General features: G+C 25.7%; 2 protein-coding genes across 4 annotated transcripts in view; one reads left to right on the forward strand and one right to left on the reverse strand.

Annotated features, from left to right (window-relative positions):
* LOC136090367 (uncharacterized) overlaps positions 1 to 805 on the forward strand; it is a 1,072-nt gene extending 267 nt beyond the window's left edge. The window contains exons 3-6 of the mRNA XM_065816958.1: positions 20 to 114; positions 319 to 402; positions 526 to 560; positions 706 to 805. Coding sequence (XP_065673030.1) covers positions 20 to 114; positions 319 to 402; positions 526 to 560; positions 706 to 805 — 314 coding nt within the window. The remainder of the gene's footprint in view (positions 1 to 19; positions 115 to 318; positions 403 to 525; positions 561 to 705) is intronic.
* LOC136090256 (aryl hydrocarbon receptor nuclear translocator 2-like) overlaps positions 1 to 21,166 on the reverse strand; it is a 98,666-nt gene that overhangs the window by 37,963 nt on the left and 39,537 nt on the right. The gene's annotated exons all lie outside the window — the stretch shown is intronic.

A 21,166-nucleotide genomic window follows, 5' to 3' on the forward strand; every position in this document is an offset into this window, starting at 1 on the left:
TTTAATTTTTTTTTTTTAGAAAATTTATCTGATTTTGAATTAGACAATTTGCTATCAGAAGATCAATCCAATTGTTTATATTTGGCATTGGGATCAAATTTCCGAGATTCTAAGGTGCAATTAAATTGATTTTGTAAAAAAACAGTGATTTACTGGATAATAAGTATTTTAAAAGATTGACACTGATGCATACTAGATTTTTTTAATGATATGTATACCGACCTCAAACACTTTTAGCAATGTTGACCCCGATTCCGAGAGTTTATGTAATATATTAACTATATTAATATATTGTATATGTAATATATTAATTTATAGTTTAACGATTACATCTACAAGGTTATTGTACCTGAATGTATTATAAGTCTGTTTGCAAAGTTGATGCTTTGGTCAAGAATTCAGGTATTAGATTAAATGATTAATTTTACATTTTGTTCTTATAAATATTAAGTTTTGCTGTAGTTGTTTTTAAAATTTTTTTCTTACTCTAATGGATTTGTGGTATAAAATCAATTTTGTGTTTAGGCTGAGGTATTTCTGAATAAATTTTTTACTGAAAGGTGTGATAAAATTAAGTATTATAAAATTTGTAATTATTACATAAGATTTTCGAAATTATCGTTTAAAATATTACCATATGTAAACATAAAATACAAAATAAAAATTCATTAAGTGTGAACTATCATGATTAATACTGGTTTTTAGAAGAAGAAAAAGTCATCTGATTGCAAACAATTACATTTTGCAGATAAAATCAGGTCAAAATATGTTTGAAATTATTCATAGTTTTTTTTTTTTTTACTAGCACTTATGAATTTCATATACAATAAATAATAAATATATTAGTCCTCCATTAAAACTTTGATTTTTAAAATCCAACCTTTTGATCTAAAAATTTTAGTTTTAATTGGTTATATATATATATATATATATATATATATATATATATATATATATATATATATATATATATATATATATATATATATATATATATATTTTTTTTTTTTTCTAAAATATCAAAGTTTATAGAATAAAAAATGCAAACATATAATATGTTTGCATTTTTCATTCTATAAACTTTGATATTTTAGAAAAAGCGTGTGTGTGTATATGTATATATATATATATATATATATATATATATATATATATATATATATATATATATATATATATATATATATATATATATATATATATATACACTTATTGATAAATGTTGTATATTGCTGGAAATACAACTCTTGTCTGTTTAAGAGTGATCAATATCTTTTTGAAAAAAATAGATCAAATAATATTAAAATATTTTAAATGAGAAAATACAACTTTATAATGGAACTTGAAGTTTCATACCATTCGGCAATCACCAGCCATATTATACAAATATAAAATAAAAACCGTTATAAAAAATACAAATTTAGCGTTGCAACGGCATAGTACGCTAAATTATATCCATGTTAGTTCCAACCATCCACCAAGCATTTTAAAACAATTACCAACCTCAATTGAACATAGATTATCTTCCAATTCTTCAAACGAAAAAATTTTCCAAAAGTCTGCTCCTATTTATAAAGACGCATTAGAAAAGTCTGGATTTCCCACCAATCTCCAATATCATTCAAATCTAAATCCTTCTAATACTAATAAACGAAAAAGAAATATAATATGGTTTAATCCTCCTTTCAGTAAAAATGTGGTAACAAAAATTGGACACCTTTTCTTAAACTTAATTGACTTACATTTTCCATTACATCATAAGCTCCACAAAATTTTCAACAGAAACACAATAAAAGTTAGTTACAGCTGCATGCCAAATATTCGATCTATTATTAATTCATACAACCAACAAAATTTGCGCAACAAACTCACCACTAATGATATAAATTGCAACTGCATTAAGAAAACAGCATGCCTGTTAAATAACGAATGTCTATCAAAAAACGTTGTATATAAAGCCACTTTATCATCACCTAATCCCAGTCTAACGGAAAAATCTTACATCGGTATCAGTGAAAACGCATTCAAGCTCAGATTTGCAAACCACCTTAAATCATTTAATGCAATCAGGTATAGAAATGATACAGAACTTTCCAAAGAAATCTAGAAACACAAAGACGCAGGTAACATGCCTATAATTAAGTGGAACATAATTAAAAGATGCCAATCTTATAATCCATCTACAAAAAAGTGTAACCTTTGCATTAGTGAAAAATATTTTATTATGAATTTTGATAGTGGTTTACTACTTAATAAAAAAAGTGAATTGGTTTCTGCTTGTAGGCATAGGAAAAAATTTTTACTTTCTAACTTTGATTCTGGCGATTAGCAAATATCGGATCAGGTACACTTGACGTCAGATGCAGTTGCAACGCTAAATTTGTATTTTTTATAATGGTTTTTATTTTATATTTGTATAATATGGCTGATGATTGCCGAATGGCATGAAACTTCAAGTTCCATTATAAAGTTGTATTTTCTCATTTAAAATATTTTAATATATATATATATATATATATATATATATATATATATATATATATATATATATATATTTATCTGAAAAGAAATCTTTCTGTTTCTGTTAGACATGTTTGCTGAAAAATAATGTTACTCCAAATTCGTTAAAAGATAGGTAAAGTTTTTGTGTTTTAATTTATGTATGAGTGTGGATAGATGGTTGTGCATTTACTTAGTGGTCAGGGAAAACAATTGGTTGCTTTCTTAGTCAGTCAGGGAACAATAAAATATTCAAAATTCAAAATTTCTTTGATACTAAAATATTTGATTTAGTAATTAATCTAAATATAAATTATTTTATGTACTGTTTAATACTTTTATTTTTGGAATTTCTTTTTTTATAAATTTAATAATTTACTATCAAATGTTCTCTAAAGATTTTTTGTCAATCATTTTAAAATCAGTATTCTAAATAATTTTGCTAAGTTCTTAATTATTACATCCAATTTTGAATATCTATCTCAATATATAAGACATATTGCGAACCTTTTGGGGTCTTCCATATTATATCTAAAAACATCAAACAGATGATCTTATGTAGCCTTTTCTGGGCAAGAATATCTGTTAAAACTGATATTCTTCTTGAATTGTTGACTTGCTAGAGCTTAATCTAACTGATGAAGGTATTTATTTCATAATAAAATATTTGTATTTTGTATCTTAAACTGAAGAATAACTAGGGGATTTATTACATAAATATAAAGTAAAATCTGCATATTTTTCTTTATCTTAATGTAAAAAATGTAAAGAGAAAGCTGCAAATATGATAAGTGTTGTATTGGAGAAAGTCACTCAAAAAAGTCTATTACATTATGACGCCGTGATAAATCCCAATGTATTTGAGTTAAGTTAAATACCCTCTATGCAACCGGTCAAATTCTGAAGAAAGATAAAACACCTCTGGACTTATCTAATATCATTTAAGATTATTAATGCGACTTTAGCAGGGAAAGTTATGCCACATTTAGATCTGTTAGGATTGTTATCTCAAGATTTAGAAAAGGCAAGATGTTTCAGTTGCAAGATTACTAGATTAGATAAATAATTTGTTCCTAAATCTTCTATCAATATACTAAAGGGGTTAAAATCTGTTTTAACATAAAATAAAAATAGGTTCTATTTACAAGTCATGGTCAAGCAACTGTAGAGAGACAATTTAATATTAATAAGATTGTATCCAAAGTTAACTTGAAAAAAAGATCAATGAAATCAAAAAAAAATGATAGTAGACTATTATCAACAATAGAACTAACAGTTAGGTTTATAAAGTCTCTTAAAGGTGCATGTCAATGATATCGGTTAGACCTTGAACAAGGGAGAAAGAATGCTAACCAAAAGAAACGCAATTATCAAATGGAAATTGTAACCAGAGAAATCAGTGATGTAGTAAAGTGAAAATTTTCCTATTAGATTCCTGCGATAATTTAGAACTGAGTTTGTTAAAAATGATATTGGAATAGTAATTAAAGGAAATGGTTTAAAAAGCTAGAGCAAAGAAAAACCTGTTGAAATTAAAATTTTGGAAAAAGCAGTACAAATATTGGAAGGAAAGAAGAAAATAGTGTGAAGTTATTTTCTTTTTTTAAGATATTTCTTTATTCTCGCTATTGTTTTTCTTTACAAAATAATTTTTCCTTTTTTTTACTTAATCTTTATAATAAAGAAAAAAGATACTTAACAACAACTTTTGCTTGTGAAACTTTGATAATACTTAGTCATAAAAAAGAGTATTTTTTCAAATAGTTTAAAAAAGTAGAATCGTGTAAATAAAAGCCTTTAATTGAAGAACATATGATCATTTATTACATAAGTGAGTGTCAATGCATGTCTATGTAAGTATTTTATTTTCTATATGCGAGTGTCAATGCAACTCAATTTTTTTCTGGAAACAATTTATAATTATTACTATATATAGTTAATAAGTCAAGGTAAAAGGGTTTTTTTGAATGAGTCAGGGAAAACAAGTGAGTTTCAAGGAAAAAAGTCAGGGAAATTACTTATATTTTTGAGTTAAGTCAGGGAAATCTTTTATTGAGAACCTGTATAAACCCTGAATAAGTCTTTGGTATTTTATTAATTTACAGTTTTTTTTTATTATGCATTTTTAAGTATGAAGACAGAAATGATGAAAGCTGTTGATAACAATGACTTTAATCAAGCATCAAAGGTATAGAAACATTTGACTTTTTTAAAATTGTTGTTAAGATTTTTTTTTTAATTTATTAAATGATTTTTTATCCTTGAATTTTATCATTTTTAAGTTGCTGTCAAAACTGAAAACCCTTGATGAACCTGTTTCTAATAACAGTCGCCACAAAGTAAGATGTCCTGCTTGTGAAAAGTATGTTATAGTTTAAATTTTTAGAAGATGAATTATTAGAAAATAATTTTAATAGAGCTATTCATAATGACAACAATTTCCTGTGTAGTGATTCAGACGATGAAAACCAAGACTGGCTAAGTTTGCAATACTTAGATAAAAGGCTCCCTAAATCGAGTAATAGTTTTCAAGCTGGACATAGCAAAAGTAATTTGTTTAATGTTGCAGGTACCAAAAATGAAAAAGATGCCTCTGATTCTGATGAATCAAATATTGACTTTGATGATGGTGAAGATAAGTTTTATATGACTTCATTTGAAGAAGATAAGTTATTAGATGAATTTCTAATTTGGCTTCAAAGTGTTGAGGGTGGTATCGAACCACTTCGGACTGCCCTGAAACATAAAAATGTTGTTTTAGGAGCTGTTCGTCATGCCACAGATGATGATGTAAATTACAAGCATCTTGGGTGTGTTTCTTTCTTAAATTCTTGGATGTTAAAAATTGCAAGAAGATAAAAAGCAGCCAGGAACAATAAAAACCTATTTAGGTTCTCTACAACTGTGTTTAGACTTTTGTATTTCTAAAGAAAAACTTGAAATTATTTCTAATGAAGAATACTCCAAGTTAAAAATCTCTATGAAGCAGTGGAAGTGTAGTTTATGGAAGGGCATCCAGGAGAGACAACATGAAAAAGACATGGATGATTTCTACAATATTCCGTCTTCTGAAGAAATAAATGCATTAGATAAATCTGATTATGTCAAATGTGCAAAAGACACAATTAAAGCCTCTATATCTTCCAGTTTTGTAATTACAAAATCCAAATATTGTTTGGTCAGATCATATTTGTTAGCGTATACAATTCTTAATAATGCCACAAGACCAGGAGCTTCCGCCAATATGACTATTGGTGAGTTCCGCAGAGCATTATATAAAGAAAATTGTTATACAATTAGCATTAAAAAGCATAAAACATCATATAAGGGACTTGCAAATATTGTATTGACTTTTGAGCTTTACAATGAGCTAAATACATATATAGAGTTTTTTCGAAATAAACTTTATGGAATTTTTCTTCCCACAGATACAGCAGTTGTGTTTTTGAGTTATAATGGTGCTCCAGTGGACTCATCAATGATTACTTCCCAGTTTCATTTATTTTGGAATCGTGCTTTAGGTAAAAAGGTAAAATAAGATTATACTAAAATGACTCCAACGTTAGTGAGAAAATTTACGACAAAAGTTCATCAAAATTTTCCCAGCTTGAAGCAAAATGTTGCGCATCATTTATGTCACAGTTTGAAAGTGGCTGAGAGCAATTACGCCATATTTGACAAATATAATGCTGCGTCAAGTACAAGTAATCAACTGTCTTTAATTCAAAAATCATTAACAGATGAATAGGGTACAAATATAGAAAAGAAAAACATACCTTTGAAATTGTTTGAAAATGAAATAAACAAGTGGTCTATAAAAGTAGCTGATGTAAAAAAAAAGTTGGCTAATTCTTCAGAAAACGTATGTGATGAAAAGGTCAAAAAAATAGTTGATAAAGTTCGATACGCAATCAAACGAAAAAAACTCACACAAATGCCAAATCAAGAAGTATCAGAAACAGAACCTAATATTGACAATGTTGATTTTGTAAATGAAATTTCTTGTCCATTAAGCTCCCCTATTTTACAAGAAATTCAAAAAAAAGTTTATCCACTTAGGAAAAGAAAAGAAGAAATTTACGGCACTGAAAGTAGTAACAATGGTGAAAGTTTGTTTTATGCTGCAAAGGACGTAGATAAATCTGAAGATTTTGACTATGATGGTTATATTCCAACTTCTCCAGATAGTGCTGAGACATCTTTTAAAAGAAGTCGAAAAGAATTCACTAGGGTTTTTCATTACTGTTTAACAGTAACAGTAAAACAGCTGTTTTTTGGTCAAAAATGAAAAACAGTAAACAGCTGTTTTTTCAGAACTGTTTTTACTGTTTTTAACGACTTTTTCATGTTTAAAAAATATTACGTATTGGTGATAAGTTAGTGTTTTTTCTTGTGTTTTTCAAAGAGAAGAAAGTAAAATCTTAGGTGTTTTTAAAAGTAACACATTTAACAGAACGTATTAAATCATTTTAATTTGATTTAAGAATACAATAACAATGCTTATATATTTCAGCAATGTCGAGAGTATGGGATTTTGCTACAAAACGAAAAAATCCAAAAACAAAATCTCTCGAAGGACAATGCTCGCGATGCAACAAAATCATTGTCTGTTCTGGAAATTCTACAACTATATTGAAAGCACATCTTAAGACACATGGAATTGATTTTGAAAGGTCAGCAGCTGGCACATCCAACGAAGAACCAACAGCAGAGAAAAGAACAAAATCAATTTTTGAATTTTTCAATCGAAAATCCCTCAAAGAAATAGTTACAGATATGGCAACTGATGGTATTTCAATTAGAGCAATAACTAGAAACAATTATATTTGTCAATCTATATCACGAGATGGTTACAAACTTCCAGCTAATGAACGTGATGTCATGAAATTAATTATTGAAGATTTTAACGAGAAGAAAGCAAAAGCTGTTGAAATAATTAAGGAAAAACTTGCTAATGGAGCAAAATTCAGTATGTGCGTAGACGAATATACAACAATAAGAGGAAGACAATTCTTTGGAATTAATATACACAGCAGCGATGATAAAGTCAATATTAAAACTGGTCTTGTTCGCATTGTTGGATCTTGTTCTGCTGAAGACATGGTTGTCGCTATGAAACAACATTTAGCTGATTTTGGCATTGACATGAACAAAGATATTGTTGGCTCAACTTAGGATGGAGCAACAGTAAATAAAAAATTCATTAGACTTGTGGATATAATTGGCCAGTTTTTCCTAAACCATGCTCTACATTTGGGTGTCTGCGATACTTTATATAAGAAAGAGAATGAAATTGAGGAACACTATTTTGATAGCGATGAATCTGATGAAAGTGATTGCTTTGATGATTGCCTTGATTTGCTAAATGATGACGACATTGAACAATCTGAAATTAGTTATCACGATTTGCTTAAAAATTCTCGAAAGCTTGTCAAATTCATAAAAAATTCAACAGTTTGCAACAACATTTTTTTGAGTAAAGTGAAAGCTTTAACAGGACGTGAAATTGAACTACATCTTGATGTAAAAACTCGCTGGAATTCAATTCCAACCATGTTGGACTCGATTATTAAGACTGAAATGGCAATTCAAGAGACTTTATTTGAGTTCAATGCGACACACATTTTGGATTCAATTGATTTTATTGCTATTCGTAATCTTTATGATGCTATGGAACCGATAAAACTTGCAGTTCAACATTTAAGTCAGGAAGATGCAACATTAGCAAGTGCTGAAATAATTTTGGAGTTTATGTTTAAAAAATTGTCAATGATCAACAGCAAAATCAGTGAAGAATTGTACAATAACTTGAAAATACGTACTGATGAAAGATTGAACAAGGATGTTATGAATCTTTTAAAGAGTTTAAAAGATCCTTCAAACACTCCAACAAAAGCAACATTGATATTTGCCGGTCGTCTTGAAATAGATAGTAAACTGAAATAAATAGAATAGTAAACTGAAATAGATTAGTCGATACAATCCGAATCTGAAAATGTTAGTCTATCACTAAACGACGAATTAAACTTGTTTCTTCGTAAAGAACATACAACAACAACAACTGGATCCGATTTCAAATGGTTAAAATCGGAATTCACTCTTTATAAGAACACTGGACAATGTACAGAAAACCTTCAAAAATTATTCAATGCACTTTTAAGTATTAAACCAACATCAACTGACGTTGAGCGTGTTTTTTCAGTTTGCACAAATTTTTGCACAAAAATTAGATCGCGTTTGTCCGACGAGTCACTTAAAGCTTTTGTCTTTTTAAAATTTTATTATAAAAAATGAAGAAAAAATTGTAGTTTGTATTCGAATAGCTGAATAAATAGTTAAAGTTTTTCATCCTTTAATAAAATTCAAAAATTGCGTTTTTTAATAGCTTTATTTATTTAGTAGTAAGTTACTTCAAGTAAAGATTGACAAATATAAGGACATTGACGTTTTTTGCTCCTTAACTTGTGTCATTATTTTAATTTCTTATAAAATTTTAAAAAACAGTAAAAACAGCTGTTAACAGCTGTTTTTTTTGAAATTGAAAAACAGTAACAGCTGTTTTTTCAAAACCACTGTTTTTAAAAAACCCTAAAATTCACTAAAGAAGATAGGAGGCTTATTTATACACATTTATCTAATGTAATATATTCAAATGAGCTAATTATGAAAGACAAGTTTGCGTTAATGTTGAAGAAACCAGAACTAGAGGGTCTTGTAAAAAAGTTTGGTTTACAATCATTGATCGTAAAAATGCGAAAGAAAAAACAATATAAACGTTTTGTAAATAGTTTTTTCATTATTTAGGTGTCTTAAAACAAAAGTGAATTTTTTATTTACTACATATTATTTTCATGTAAAAATTTAATAGTTTTAAACTGCGTGGAAGGCATAAGGCAGAAATAGTTTGTTCATGTCTTTATTATGTTTGCAGATGTTGTTTTTTTGTACAAAAATAAATTATTAATTTAAAACAACTATAAAAAAACAGGTTTTTTTTATTAACGTTTTTTTTTTTACGTTTATTTGTTACTACAGTAGTAGTAGTAATAAAGCAGTAGAAGTAATACTACTGGTTAAATGTTCAATAGAATTAGTGAAATTGAAATGGATGATATTAGGCTTGAAGAAGTTATTCGTGGAAATGAGAATAATGTGATTAGGCATGTTGATAATCTCCTTGTCGAAATGAAATAGATAGAGCTAGGCGAGATGAAATTATTCATCTACAAAATAAATAATTTTTTCCTAGACAAGGAAGAAATGTTGCTAGACATAATAATTAGTATACTACTTTGCTAGACTGTTCAAAATGTTGCTAGACAAAAAGCAATACAATTATAGATCAAAACTATTTAAGAGAAGTGAACCAGACCTGCCAGATACAAAATATTTTGATGAAACACTTTTTTTATGTTGCCATAATGGTAAGGTAGTTTTGCCTCCACATTTATCGTTTCCACAAGTTTTACAATATATATTTACAGGGAGCTAAAAAGATCATAATTCTAATATAAATTTTTTATATTGGAATATTAGAAAATATGATAATGCCTATTATTATACTAATTCCTATATTATAAAGAAATAAAAATATTATACCAGTGGAATGTTATAAAGAAATAATATTATACCAGTGGAATGTTATAAAGAAATAATATTATACCAGTGGAATATTGTAAAGAAATAATATTATATCAGTGGAATGTTATAAAGAAATAATATTATACCAGTGGAATGTTATAAAGAAATAATATTATACCAGTGGAATATTGTAAAGAAATAATATTATACCAGTGGAATATTATAAAGAAATAATATTATACCAGTGGAATATTATAAAGAAATAATATTATACAAGTGGAATATTATAAAGAAATAATATTATACCAGTGGAATATTAGAAAGAAATAATAATATTATACCAGTGGAACATTAGAAAGAAATAATATTATACCAGTGGAATATTATAAAGAAATAATATTATACCAGTGGAATATTGTAAAGAAATAATATTATACCAGTGGAATATTGTAAAGAAATAATATTATACCAGTGGAATATTGTAAAGAAATAATATTATACCAGTGAAATATTATAAAGAAATAATATTATACCAGTGGAATATTGTAAAGAATTAATATTATACCAGTGAAATATTATAAAGAAATAATATTATACCAGTGGAATATTAGAAAGAAATAATAATATTATACCAGTGGAACATTAGAAAGAAATAATATTATACCAGTGGAATATTATAAAGAAATAATATTATACCAGTGAAATATTATAAAGAAATAATATTATACCAGTGGAATATTGTAAAGAAATAATATTATACCAATGGAATATTATAAAGAAATAATATTATACCAGTGGAATATTGTAAAGAAATAATATTATACCAGTGAAATATTATAAAGAAATAATATTATACCAGTGGAATATTGTAAAGAATTAATATTATACCAGTGGAATATTATAAAGAAATAATATTATACCAGTGGAATATTGTAAAGAAATAATATTATACCAGTGAAATATTATAAAGAAATAATATTATACCAGTGGAATATTGTAAAGAATTAATATTATACCAGTGGAATATTATAAAGAATTAATATTATACCAGTGGAATGTTAGAAAGAAATAATATCAAACCAGTGGAATATTAGAAAGAAATAATATTATACCAGTGGAATATTAGAAAGAAATAATATTATACCATAAGAATATTAGAAAGAAATAATATTATACCAGTGGAATATTAGAAAGAAGTATTAATGCCTGTCTTTCTCTTGTTTCATTTACAGCTAATGTAGTTCAAGCTATGAATCATGGGCCCCCATGTTTTGAAATATGTGGTCAAGTTTTTTAATGTGTAGATAATCTTAGGCTAGATCAAGACATTCCCCCAACATATTGTTAACTAGATATCTTTTTTTTACTATACTTTTCTTTTTATTCCTCACATTTTTTTTTTTTAATATTTTAAGATATCACAATCAATAAATTTAAGAATTATCAGAACTTACTTTTTAAAGAGTTATCATAGTTATAATATTACTCGCTATGCATTTTATTTACTTTTCATAGTAACCTTTTTTTTTTTTTTTTTTAGTTTTATAAATTCAAACATTGTCTAATTATGTTCTTCCTTTTTTTTAGTTGATTTTGTCATTGCTTTATAAATTCGCCTACTGTTGAAACATGATTTTAATTTAGTAAATTTATATCATTTGAAATTACTGTATTAATCATCAGTCAACAGTTGAAAAGAAACTAGAATTCTGCATAATTGAGGTACAAATGATTTTGTTTATTGGTATCATTACAAAATCAGTTTTTATGGTATTGTTTTATAGCTATTTTGTGCTACTATGTTATTATATTATATTATATTTTTATAACGACATGTTATAACAACACTATGTTGATTTTGTCATTGTCAAATTACTTTTATTATGCTCATAATAAGTTCTTTAATAAATCATAATATTTTGTATGTTATTTAACTTTTTTTAACATAGCTGTGCCATTGAAAACGCTGTCTGTTTCTTTCTCTTTTTATTTAGGGTTTGTTAACAAAGGGATCATTAATGGAACCCTTTATGTTATTAATAAGTTCTTAGGTATTTCGGGGTTGTTTTTTTTTAATAAGCTTTTGCTTTTTACTGACTTAACTGATTTAATAATTGAATGTATGAAATGTATTGTTTATGTCGTAAACTAAAATTTGTATTTTATTATATTTTTCAGATAATAAATCAAATTAATTGTTATTATTGATTTATTTACTAATAATCCTTATTATAAATTGCTTACTGCTAGTTAAATAATGAACCTTCCGATAATTGCCGAAAATTATATTGTCCTGTTTGTTGCAAGTAGGTTTTTGTTTATAAAATATTTATTAACAAAAACCAAGTTTACATAATTAATTATAATTAATTAGGATTAATATAATTAACATAAATAATTAGGATTGTGATAGACTTAAAGAAGCGCCTCATGACTAAAAGACACAATTGGACAAGTCAAAATCAAGAGAAATAAAGAATAAAAGAGTTTTATGGCAACAAAAGAAATATTTATTTTAATTGAATAAATGTAGCAAAATGTTAGTTTTGCAAATATATTTTTATACATAATATTATACAAAAGTTACGCAATGGGGTACTTTTTAAGACAGTTTATAAGTCACCCAATTATTTGTTACTAAAATTTTAGATATCTGTGCGGTAGTGGAGCTATATAACTACATAGTTTCGCTTTCAAAGAAAGACAATCAAGTTCTCAAATGAAAAAATATCAGAGAAAATTCTTACAAAAAATTATAGAAGAACCAGTCTGTTGCTGCCAAAAACCTTATAAAAAAGCTATTTTGTACCGCATACAATCACCTTTAGAATAGGTTGTATTTGTGAATTTCAAGAAGGCGCTAATTTAACTTAACGGTTAATAGTGTTCAGCAGTCAATCTAATAATCTGTTGATCCTAACAGTTACATAATAATACTTAGTATAAAAATAATTAAAAGTCAACATTCAGTTAATACGTGAAATGATAAACTGCAACAGCTAAGGCTTCATATTTAACAATTATGTTTCTTAAGACACTACAAAAGACTCAAATAATCTTATAATCCAATACGTACTGTGGACTCCAGAAAACCGTCATAGAGTCAAGTTGTTTGGTAAACCGAAAACATTTTATCTCCAATATAATCTGCAAAGTGATAAACAGTAAAACGCCACCAACAGCAAAAGAGATCAGGTACGTCGCAAAGTCAGGCAAGTCTGATTAAGCACGGAAAGTATTAAAAAAGTTGTTGCCGACTTTAAACTCACCCTGTTTGCAGCCGATAAATGACGGTGGTGATGATAATGATGTTTGGCCATTGAGCACCGATGCTTTTAAACTATTTCGTTTATAGACTTACTTTAAAAAAAAAATTGTCTAATAAATTAAAAGACAACTTTTAGTTAATATGAGAATTAATTATAACTAAATATAGTTGTTTGATATGTTAAAAATAGTCACTTCAGACTTAAAAACAAGAATATGTCAAAAAGTTTTATTTATGAGCATTGCAAAAAATGTGCGCCCCCATGCTACCTAATGCAAAAAATTTAGGTAAATAATTGTGTTAAGTAAAATTCAATAATTAAAAAAAACCTAAGTTAATTTATTTAGTAATAAAACAGAATTTGAAAACTTCATTAAAAAATTCAACAACTTGTGTGCGTAAATGAAGAAACAGAAAGAACATCAATTTCTCTGTTTGTTCATACACTATTGAAAGGTTTTTACAAAACCTACCCGATTAAACACATTTCAGTAACTTTACTCCGGTTAATACGCGGGGAAAAAAAATACGAGTAGTAGAAAAAATTTTTAAGACAAAAATATCAAAACTGGTGGAACTATGGCATTTTCAGGGGGAATTTACTTGGTTTTAAAAAACAATTGGTGTTAGTTAGCGAAATTAAGTCATAGAAAGGGGAATCGTGTTTGGCCCTCATGCTGCGCAAGTAGAAAAAACTTGTACAAAAAAGCTATTTTTACGAGCGGACCAATAATTCAAGTTGAAAAAATTATTTGAAATAAAAATAGAATTATTTTTGCAGCATTTACAAAAAAATATTGTTTAAAATATCGTTTTTACGCACCTCTTGTTTCTAATTCAAATTTCGCAATGCGAGGGCTCATCCGCAACGGTTATAGCAGTAGTAGTAGTAGTAGTAGTAGTAGTAGTAGTAGTAGTAGTAGTAGTAGTAGTAGTAATAGTAGTAGTAGTAGTAGTAGTAGTAGTAGTAGTAGTAGTAGTAGTAGTAGTAGTAGTAGTAGTAGTAGTAGTAGTAGTAGTAGTAGTAGTAGCAGTAGTAGTAGTAGTAGTAGTAGTAGTTATGATATCCTCCATGCTACCTTTCTATGCTACCTAGCGTTATACTTTAAACTTTCAGTATTTAATAAATTTAGTTCATTCAACAATCATAAAAAAAAAATGAAAAATCAATATAGAAAATTCACTCATTTAAAACTTCAATTCATTCTTAAAAAGTTTAAAATCTCATTCCTGTTTTCTTTCACATAAAGCAGTAGCCATGACAAGGCACTGTTGGAGAATGAGGCTTCTAACATTAGTGAAATTAATAAAGAGAAATTACTTTGTGTTTTAGTAGACAAAATATTCAGCTTTATGACCTTGTTACCAGTGAAGGCTTACCAGTTTCTTTTTCTTGTTTTGGATTTAGTAAATGAAACAAAAATTTAGTTGAATGTTTGGTTGAATGTTCAAAAGGTCATGCACCAAGGAGACAAAAGGTTTTGTTGGTTTGAAAAACTCGGAAACAGATTTTAAAGAATATTTATCAGAAAGATCTTGTTAAGTTGAAATAAACATTGTTGTTTGAAATTCAAATATTTGAAATGTAAACTTTTGTTGTTTAACTATATTAAAGAAAAGTAAATAATACTAATATTATAAAATAAATATTTTTTAATGTTAATTTACCACTCCAAGGCCATGAAGACCACTACAGTCAAGGAGTTTATTTTTTTAAATTGTGGTTACAACCCTCTTTTAACTCTATATCTCCCAAACAAAAACGATGACGAACAAGGTTGCTGCACGGAGAAACAAACCGAGCTTGGTACTACCAGGGACGTGGTGGAATCGAACTTGATTGAAAAATTACTATACATAATAATCTTTTAATATATTAAGCTTTTAATTGGCAGAATGAGGAACATTCAAGTTATTGAAAAACAACATCTGCCAGTTCCAATGTTCCAAGTGAGCAAAAATTTTTAATATAGATGTATTTTAAACTTGCATTTATGAAAAAAGTTAAAAAAGTGCTAAAAAATTGTCACCCTAATATATGGTATCAATATATGGTATATCATATGTATAATATATCATACGTATAATATATGGTAATCAATACTATATTGTATTCAAAGTTTGTTTAATTGATTGCTTATAAGTTTATAGTTGTTATACTGTAAGTTGATTGTTCATAAGTTTATAGTTGTTATACTGTAAGTTGATAGTTTATAAGTTTATAGTTTTTATACTATAAGTTGATTGTTTATAAGTTTATAGTTGTTATATTATTAGTTGATTGTTTATAAGTTTATAGTTGTTATACTATTAGTTGATTGTTTATAAGTTTATAGCTGTTATACAAGTTGATTGTTTATAAAATCCATTTGTGGCTGTTATTTTAGAATTTTTGTTGTTGTTGTTACAAACAGTAATATAAACTTTAAAGTTTTTTCTACCTTACCCATAGAACTTGTTAAGAACAAGTAGTAATCAAGCTCAAAAAAAATCCTATATATAACTACATCTGGTTGAAATAATACATTATTAAAAATAATCCATTTTAAAAACAACTTCATCTTAAAATCTACAGATATAGTTGCACAGATGTTATTACACATTGATAAATTAAAAGATGTAACTACATCTGTAATATTCATTTAATTTTTACACAGATGTTATTAGACATCAATAAAATTTCAGATGTTGTTGGACAGATGTTACTAGACATCAATGAAATTTAAGATGTTGTTGGACAAATGTTATTATACCTCATTATATTTACAGATGTTGTTGGACAGACGTTATTAGACATGGCAAAAACTGATGTTGTTACCCTGACCCGCTTTAACCTTTCAGATTTTAGGTGTGAAAGTTACAATTGATGCAAATACCCTAGATTTTCCACAATAGTTCTGACTAAAAACAACGCTAAAAAAGGGTGCTTAGGCAATACAGCAACTATTTTGATAAAAATTAGACAGATACCTTTGAGCCATTTTGAGGGTTGACTAAGATATGGACATTTGTTATGTATAATTGCAGTATGTTTCTCTATGATTGACAGTTTTAAGAGATAAAGGCATAAGTATCACAAAACACAGACCAAGTCATATATGAAAGACTGAACAGAAGGCAAGATAAGTTTTCTATATGAAGTTAAGAAAAATTTTACATGATGCTAGACAATTTTTTGAATTTAATTGTTTGTAACTATTGTTACAAAGTTATGCCCCCTTTCCCTCCCTACATTTTTTAGTTTTTGCCAAATTAAGTGTATTTTATAAATAAATTTTTACTTTTAATTTTAATAATTAATATAACTAAAATTAAAACTTAGAATAAAAAATAAAGTAGTAGTAGTAGTAGTAGTAGTAGTAGTAGTAGTAGTAGTAGTAGTAGTAATAGTAGTAGTAGTAGTTTGTGTGAGCCTTCAAGTTACGTCTTAAGAGCCCTGATGTTACGCAACGAGCCCTTATGTTACAATATGAGCCCTAGCGTTACTATTTGAGCCCTCATGTTACGTTTTAGCGTAACATAAGGGCTCTTGAGCCCTTGAGTTACGCGTTTTGATAACGAAAGTAAACAAGTTTAAAATGAGTTTTAAAACAATTGCCTTTTGAGCGCGAAGCGTATAAAATTAATATTTGTTGTAGATGTATTAAATATAAGAAACTCCTGTACATTAATTAATTAAATAATATTAATACTATTCTCTAAAATTTATTATATTATTTTTTATATATACATATATATATATATATATATATATATATATATATATATATATATATATATATATATATATATATATATATATATATATATATATATATATACATATATATATATATATATATATATATATATATATATACATATATATATATATATATATATATATATATATATATATATATATATATATATATATATATAATTATATAAATATATATGTTAATATATGTAAACATATATATATGTATATATAAATATATAAATATATATATATATATATATATATATATATATATATATATATATATATATATATATATATATATATATATATATATATATATATATATATATATATATATATATATATATATATATACAACCCGTAGATGTTGTCCGAAAGTTTTTTCCATATTTTGTTGACAAAAAGTAAAAAATTAAAATGCAAGACCGGAATTATTTTTTTTTATTAATTGAGAGACTGCCTGCCCCAACCAAACCCTCAGTCGATGTAGCAACACTCCCTTGCGGGTCAGGCTAAAAGATAGTAGATGTAGCAGCACTCCCTTGCGGGTCAGGCTATTTGTCAGTCGATGTAGCAGCACTCCCTTGCGAGTCAGGCTATTTGTCAGTCGCTGTAGCAGCACTCCCTTGCGAGTCAGGCTATAAAATAGTCGATGTAGCAACACTCCGCGCATGATTTACAGTAAAAAAAAAATAAAAATAAAAACATTTTATTAAAAAAATTAAAAATAAAAACATTTTATTAAAAAAATTAAAAATAAAAACATTTTATTAAAAAAAATTAAAATAAAAACATTGTTTATATAGTTAAAAACATTCAGAATGTTTATAAAACATTCAGGTCAATAAAATTTGCATTTTTGTGGTTTTTTTAAAAAACGATTTATTTGTAATTAAATTTATGGTTTTTAGTTTCGTCAAACACGCTATTGTTGGACGAAAGTCAATCGTAATGAAAAGCGGCGTATGGGTTGGCGTAAGCATCTCTTTTTTCCTTCCGCTCTTCCCAAAGACAACAAACTATAGATCTATATATATATATATATATATATATATATATATATATATATATATATATATATATATATATATATATATATATATATATATATATATATATATATATGTATATGTATATATATATATATATATATATATATATAAATATAAATATAAATACATATATATATTTATATATATATATATATATATATATATATATATATATATATATATATATATATATATATATATATATATATATATATATATATATATATATATATATATGTAAATTATGTTAGTGTATTTTACAAATAGAGTGTTCAATGTTCTTAAAGAACAGAGCAAAAATAAATTAGTAAAAAACACTTATCTAACTTTTATCTTCTACTTTAAGTTTCACCATTGCTGGATCATCAGGAAGAGTTCTTATCAGGAAGAGTTCATTAATGATGATGATCCAGCAATGGTGAAACTTAAAGTAGAAGATAAAAGTTAGATAAGTGTTTTTTACTAATTTATATATATATATATATATACATATATATATATATATATATATATATATATATATATATATATATATATATATATATATATATATATATATATATATATATATATATATATATATATTGAGCTTCCTGATGAACCTACTGATGGGAAACATTATTTTGAAGATAAAAGATAGATAAGTGTTTTTACTAATTTATTATTGCTCTGTTCTTTTAGAACATTAAGCATATTTGTAGAATACATTGACATAATTTTTATATATATATATATATATATATATATTTTATATATTTACACATGCACACACCATATATATATACACACACACACACAGTAGTTTAAGTATATGTAAGAGTATTAGAAATGCATCAAGAACCTGTAAAAAATTTTGCATGTGCATTATGCACATGTATTGTGGATATCAAATGTAAAGGTGGTATAGTTGGAGAAGGAAATAGTATTTGTAAAACTTGTTCTGGTATTTAAATTGTTTTATTCAAAGTTGCTTTGAAAAATAATTTTTTGATAATTTTAATAAAATTCATGTTTTTGTATTGTTACAATCACTTTTATTTTTATAATTTAGAATGTTACATCTAATGTGGAAAACACTATTAATGAAGGTGATGTTACATATTTATTATGTGTATCATGACTGTTTTTATAGTTAAAATTCTATAATATTGGTCACTTTTATTTCAAATTTTATATTTTAATATATATATATATATATATATATATATATATATATATATATATATATATATATATATATATATATATATATATATATATATATATATATATATATATAACAACAACAAATGATTTTTGTTTCAGTTTTGAAAATGTTTACAAAGAAGGAGATTGAAGATGTTGCTGCATCCTCAACTTTAAAAACAATTTTTTCTGGAGAAGTATACAATATCTACAAATGAGATAAACTCCAAATTTGATTTTTATATTTCTAGTTTTTCTAATAACATTTTTTAATATACAAAGTACATGTTTCAGTTAAATAAAAATTAATTTGTATTTAGGCCTATTGTCTATTCTAAAAACTGATGGGACAGAATTTTAATATAGTTTAACTCTTATTTTGTAGTTGCACAGTTACAGGCATAATGATTATCAATTAGGAGGTGCAAAAAAAAGTAAGAGTCAGCGTAAATTTTGTTAATATAAATTTTGCGAACAGAGTGTTGGTTATTTTTAAAGTGATTTTATCTAAGAATTTAAATGTTTATTTCTTTATCATTTTTTATTAAAATACTTACAATTTGATGTTTATTTTGATATATAATAAGAGGAATAAATGGATATTTAATCTGTAATAATTTTTAGAAAATATGTCAGATTTTGATCTAGTACAGTTGCTTTCTGAGGATCGGTCTAGTTATTTATATCTTGCCTTGGGTTCCAATTTTCGTGAAACCAGGGTATAATTCCATATTATCATGTGTATTATTATTGTATATTAAAGTTCAGTATAGAAAAAGAAATTAAAAGAATGTTTATATATTTATAGTTCAATGAATACATCTACAAAGTCATTGTCCCTGAGAGTATTGTTTGCCTTTTTGCCAAACTAATGCAATACTCAAGAATTCAGGTATCCATGATTTTATTCATTACATATAATAATAAACATCTGAACTGATTATTAAACATAGTAACATCTCCTCAGATTGTAATTTACATTGTTTTTGTTTTGCCAACTTATTTTTTTGTACTTTTATGTTTTTTCTTGTTTTTTTTTCTTGATTTTTAATTGTTTTATACTTTCAGGCTGAAGTATTTTTGAATAAGTTTTTTTCTGGAAGGTCTGTCAAATTTTTAATTAAAAATATTATATAAATGTTATAAAGGGTCACAAACTTTGTAAAATATTTTGCAAAGTATTTTTATTACATTTATAAATTGTAATTTTTTGATATTGATTCTCAGGAATAAACATTTGCAAAGTACAACAACTTTAACGAAAGCATTAAATGATAGGTAAGCATCCTAATTTTTTAAAGCTTTTTTTGTAACTGTTGGAAATAACAACAGTTTTTATTTATTTATTTAAGCATGAAGAATGATATAAAAGCTATTGACAATGGAGATTTTCAAGAAGCATCAAAGGTTCATTTTGTATAAATATTATACATACAATCTCTCTCTCTCTCTCTCTCTCTCTATATATATATATATATATATATATACACACACAGATATATATATATATATATATATATATATATATATATATATATATATATATATATATATATATATATATATATATATATATATATATATATATATATATATATATATATATATATATATATATATATATATATATATGAAGGGCTTATTGTGAAACAATGACAAGCCACACTTTTTTCAAAAATGAGTTATTATCATTTTTATAATCATAAATAGTATACGCAATTTTTTTTATTTTTTTTTGTCCAATATATATCCATTAGTATTTTTATGATGTATAAATTTGAGAGAATAATAGGTAAGCACTGATTTTATAGATTTAAATAAAACTTAAAAGTCATT

Source organism: Hydra vulgaris, chromosome 13, assembly GCF_038396675.1.
Source record: "Hydra vulgaris chromosome 13, alternate assembly HydraT2T_AEP".
NCBI lineage: Eukaryota > Metazoa > Cnidaria > Hydrozoa > Anthoathecata > Hydridae > Hydra > Hydra vulgaris.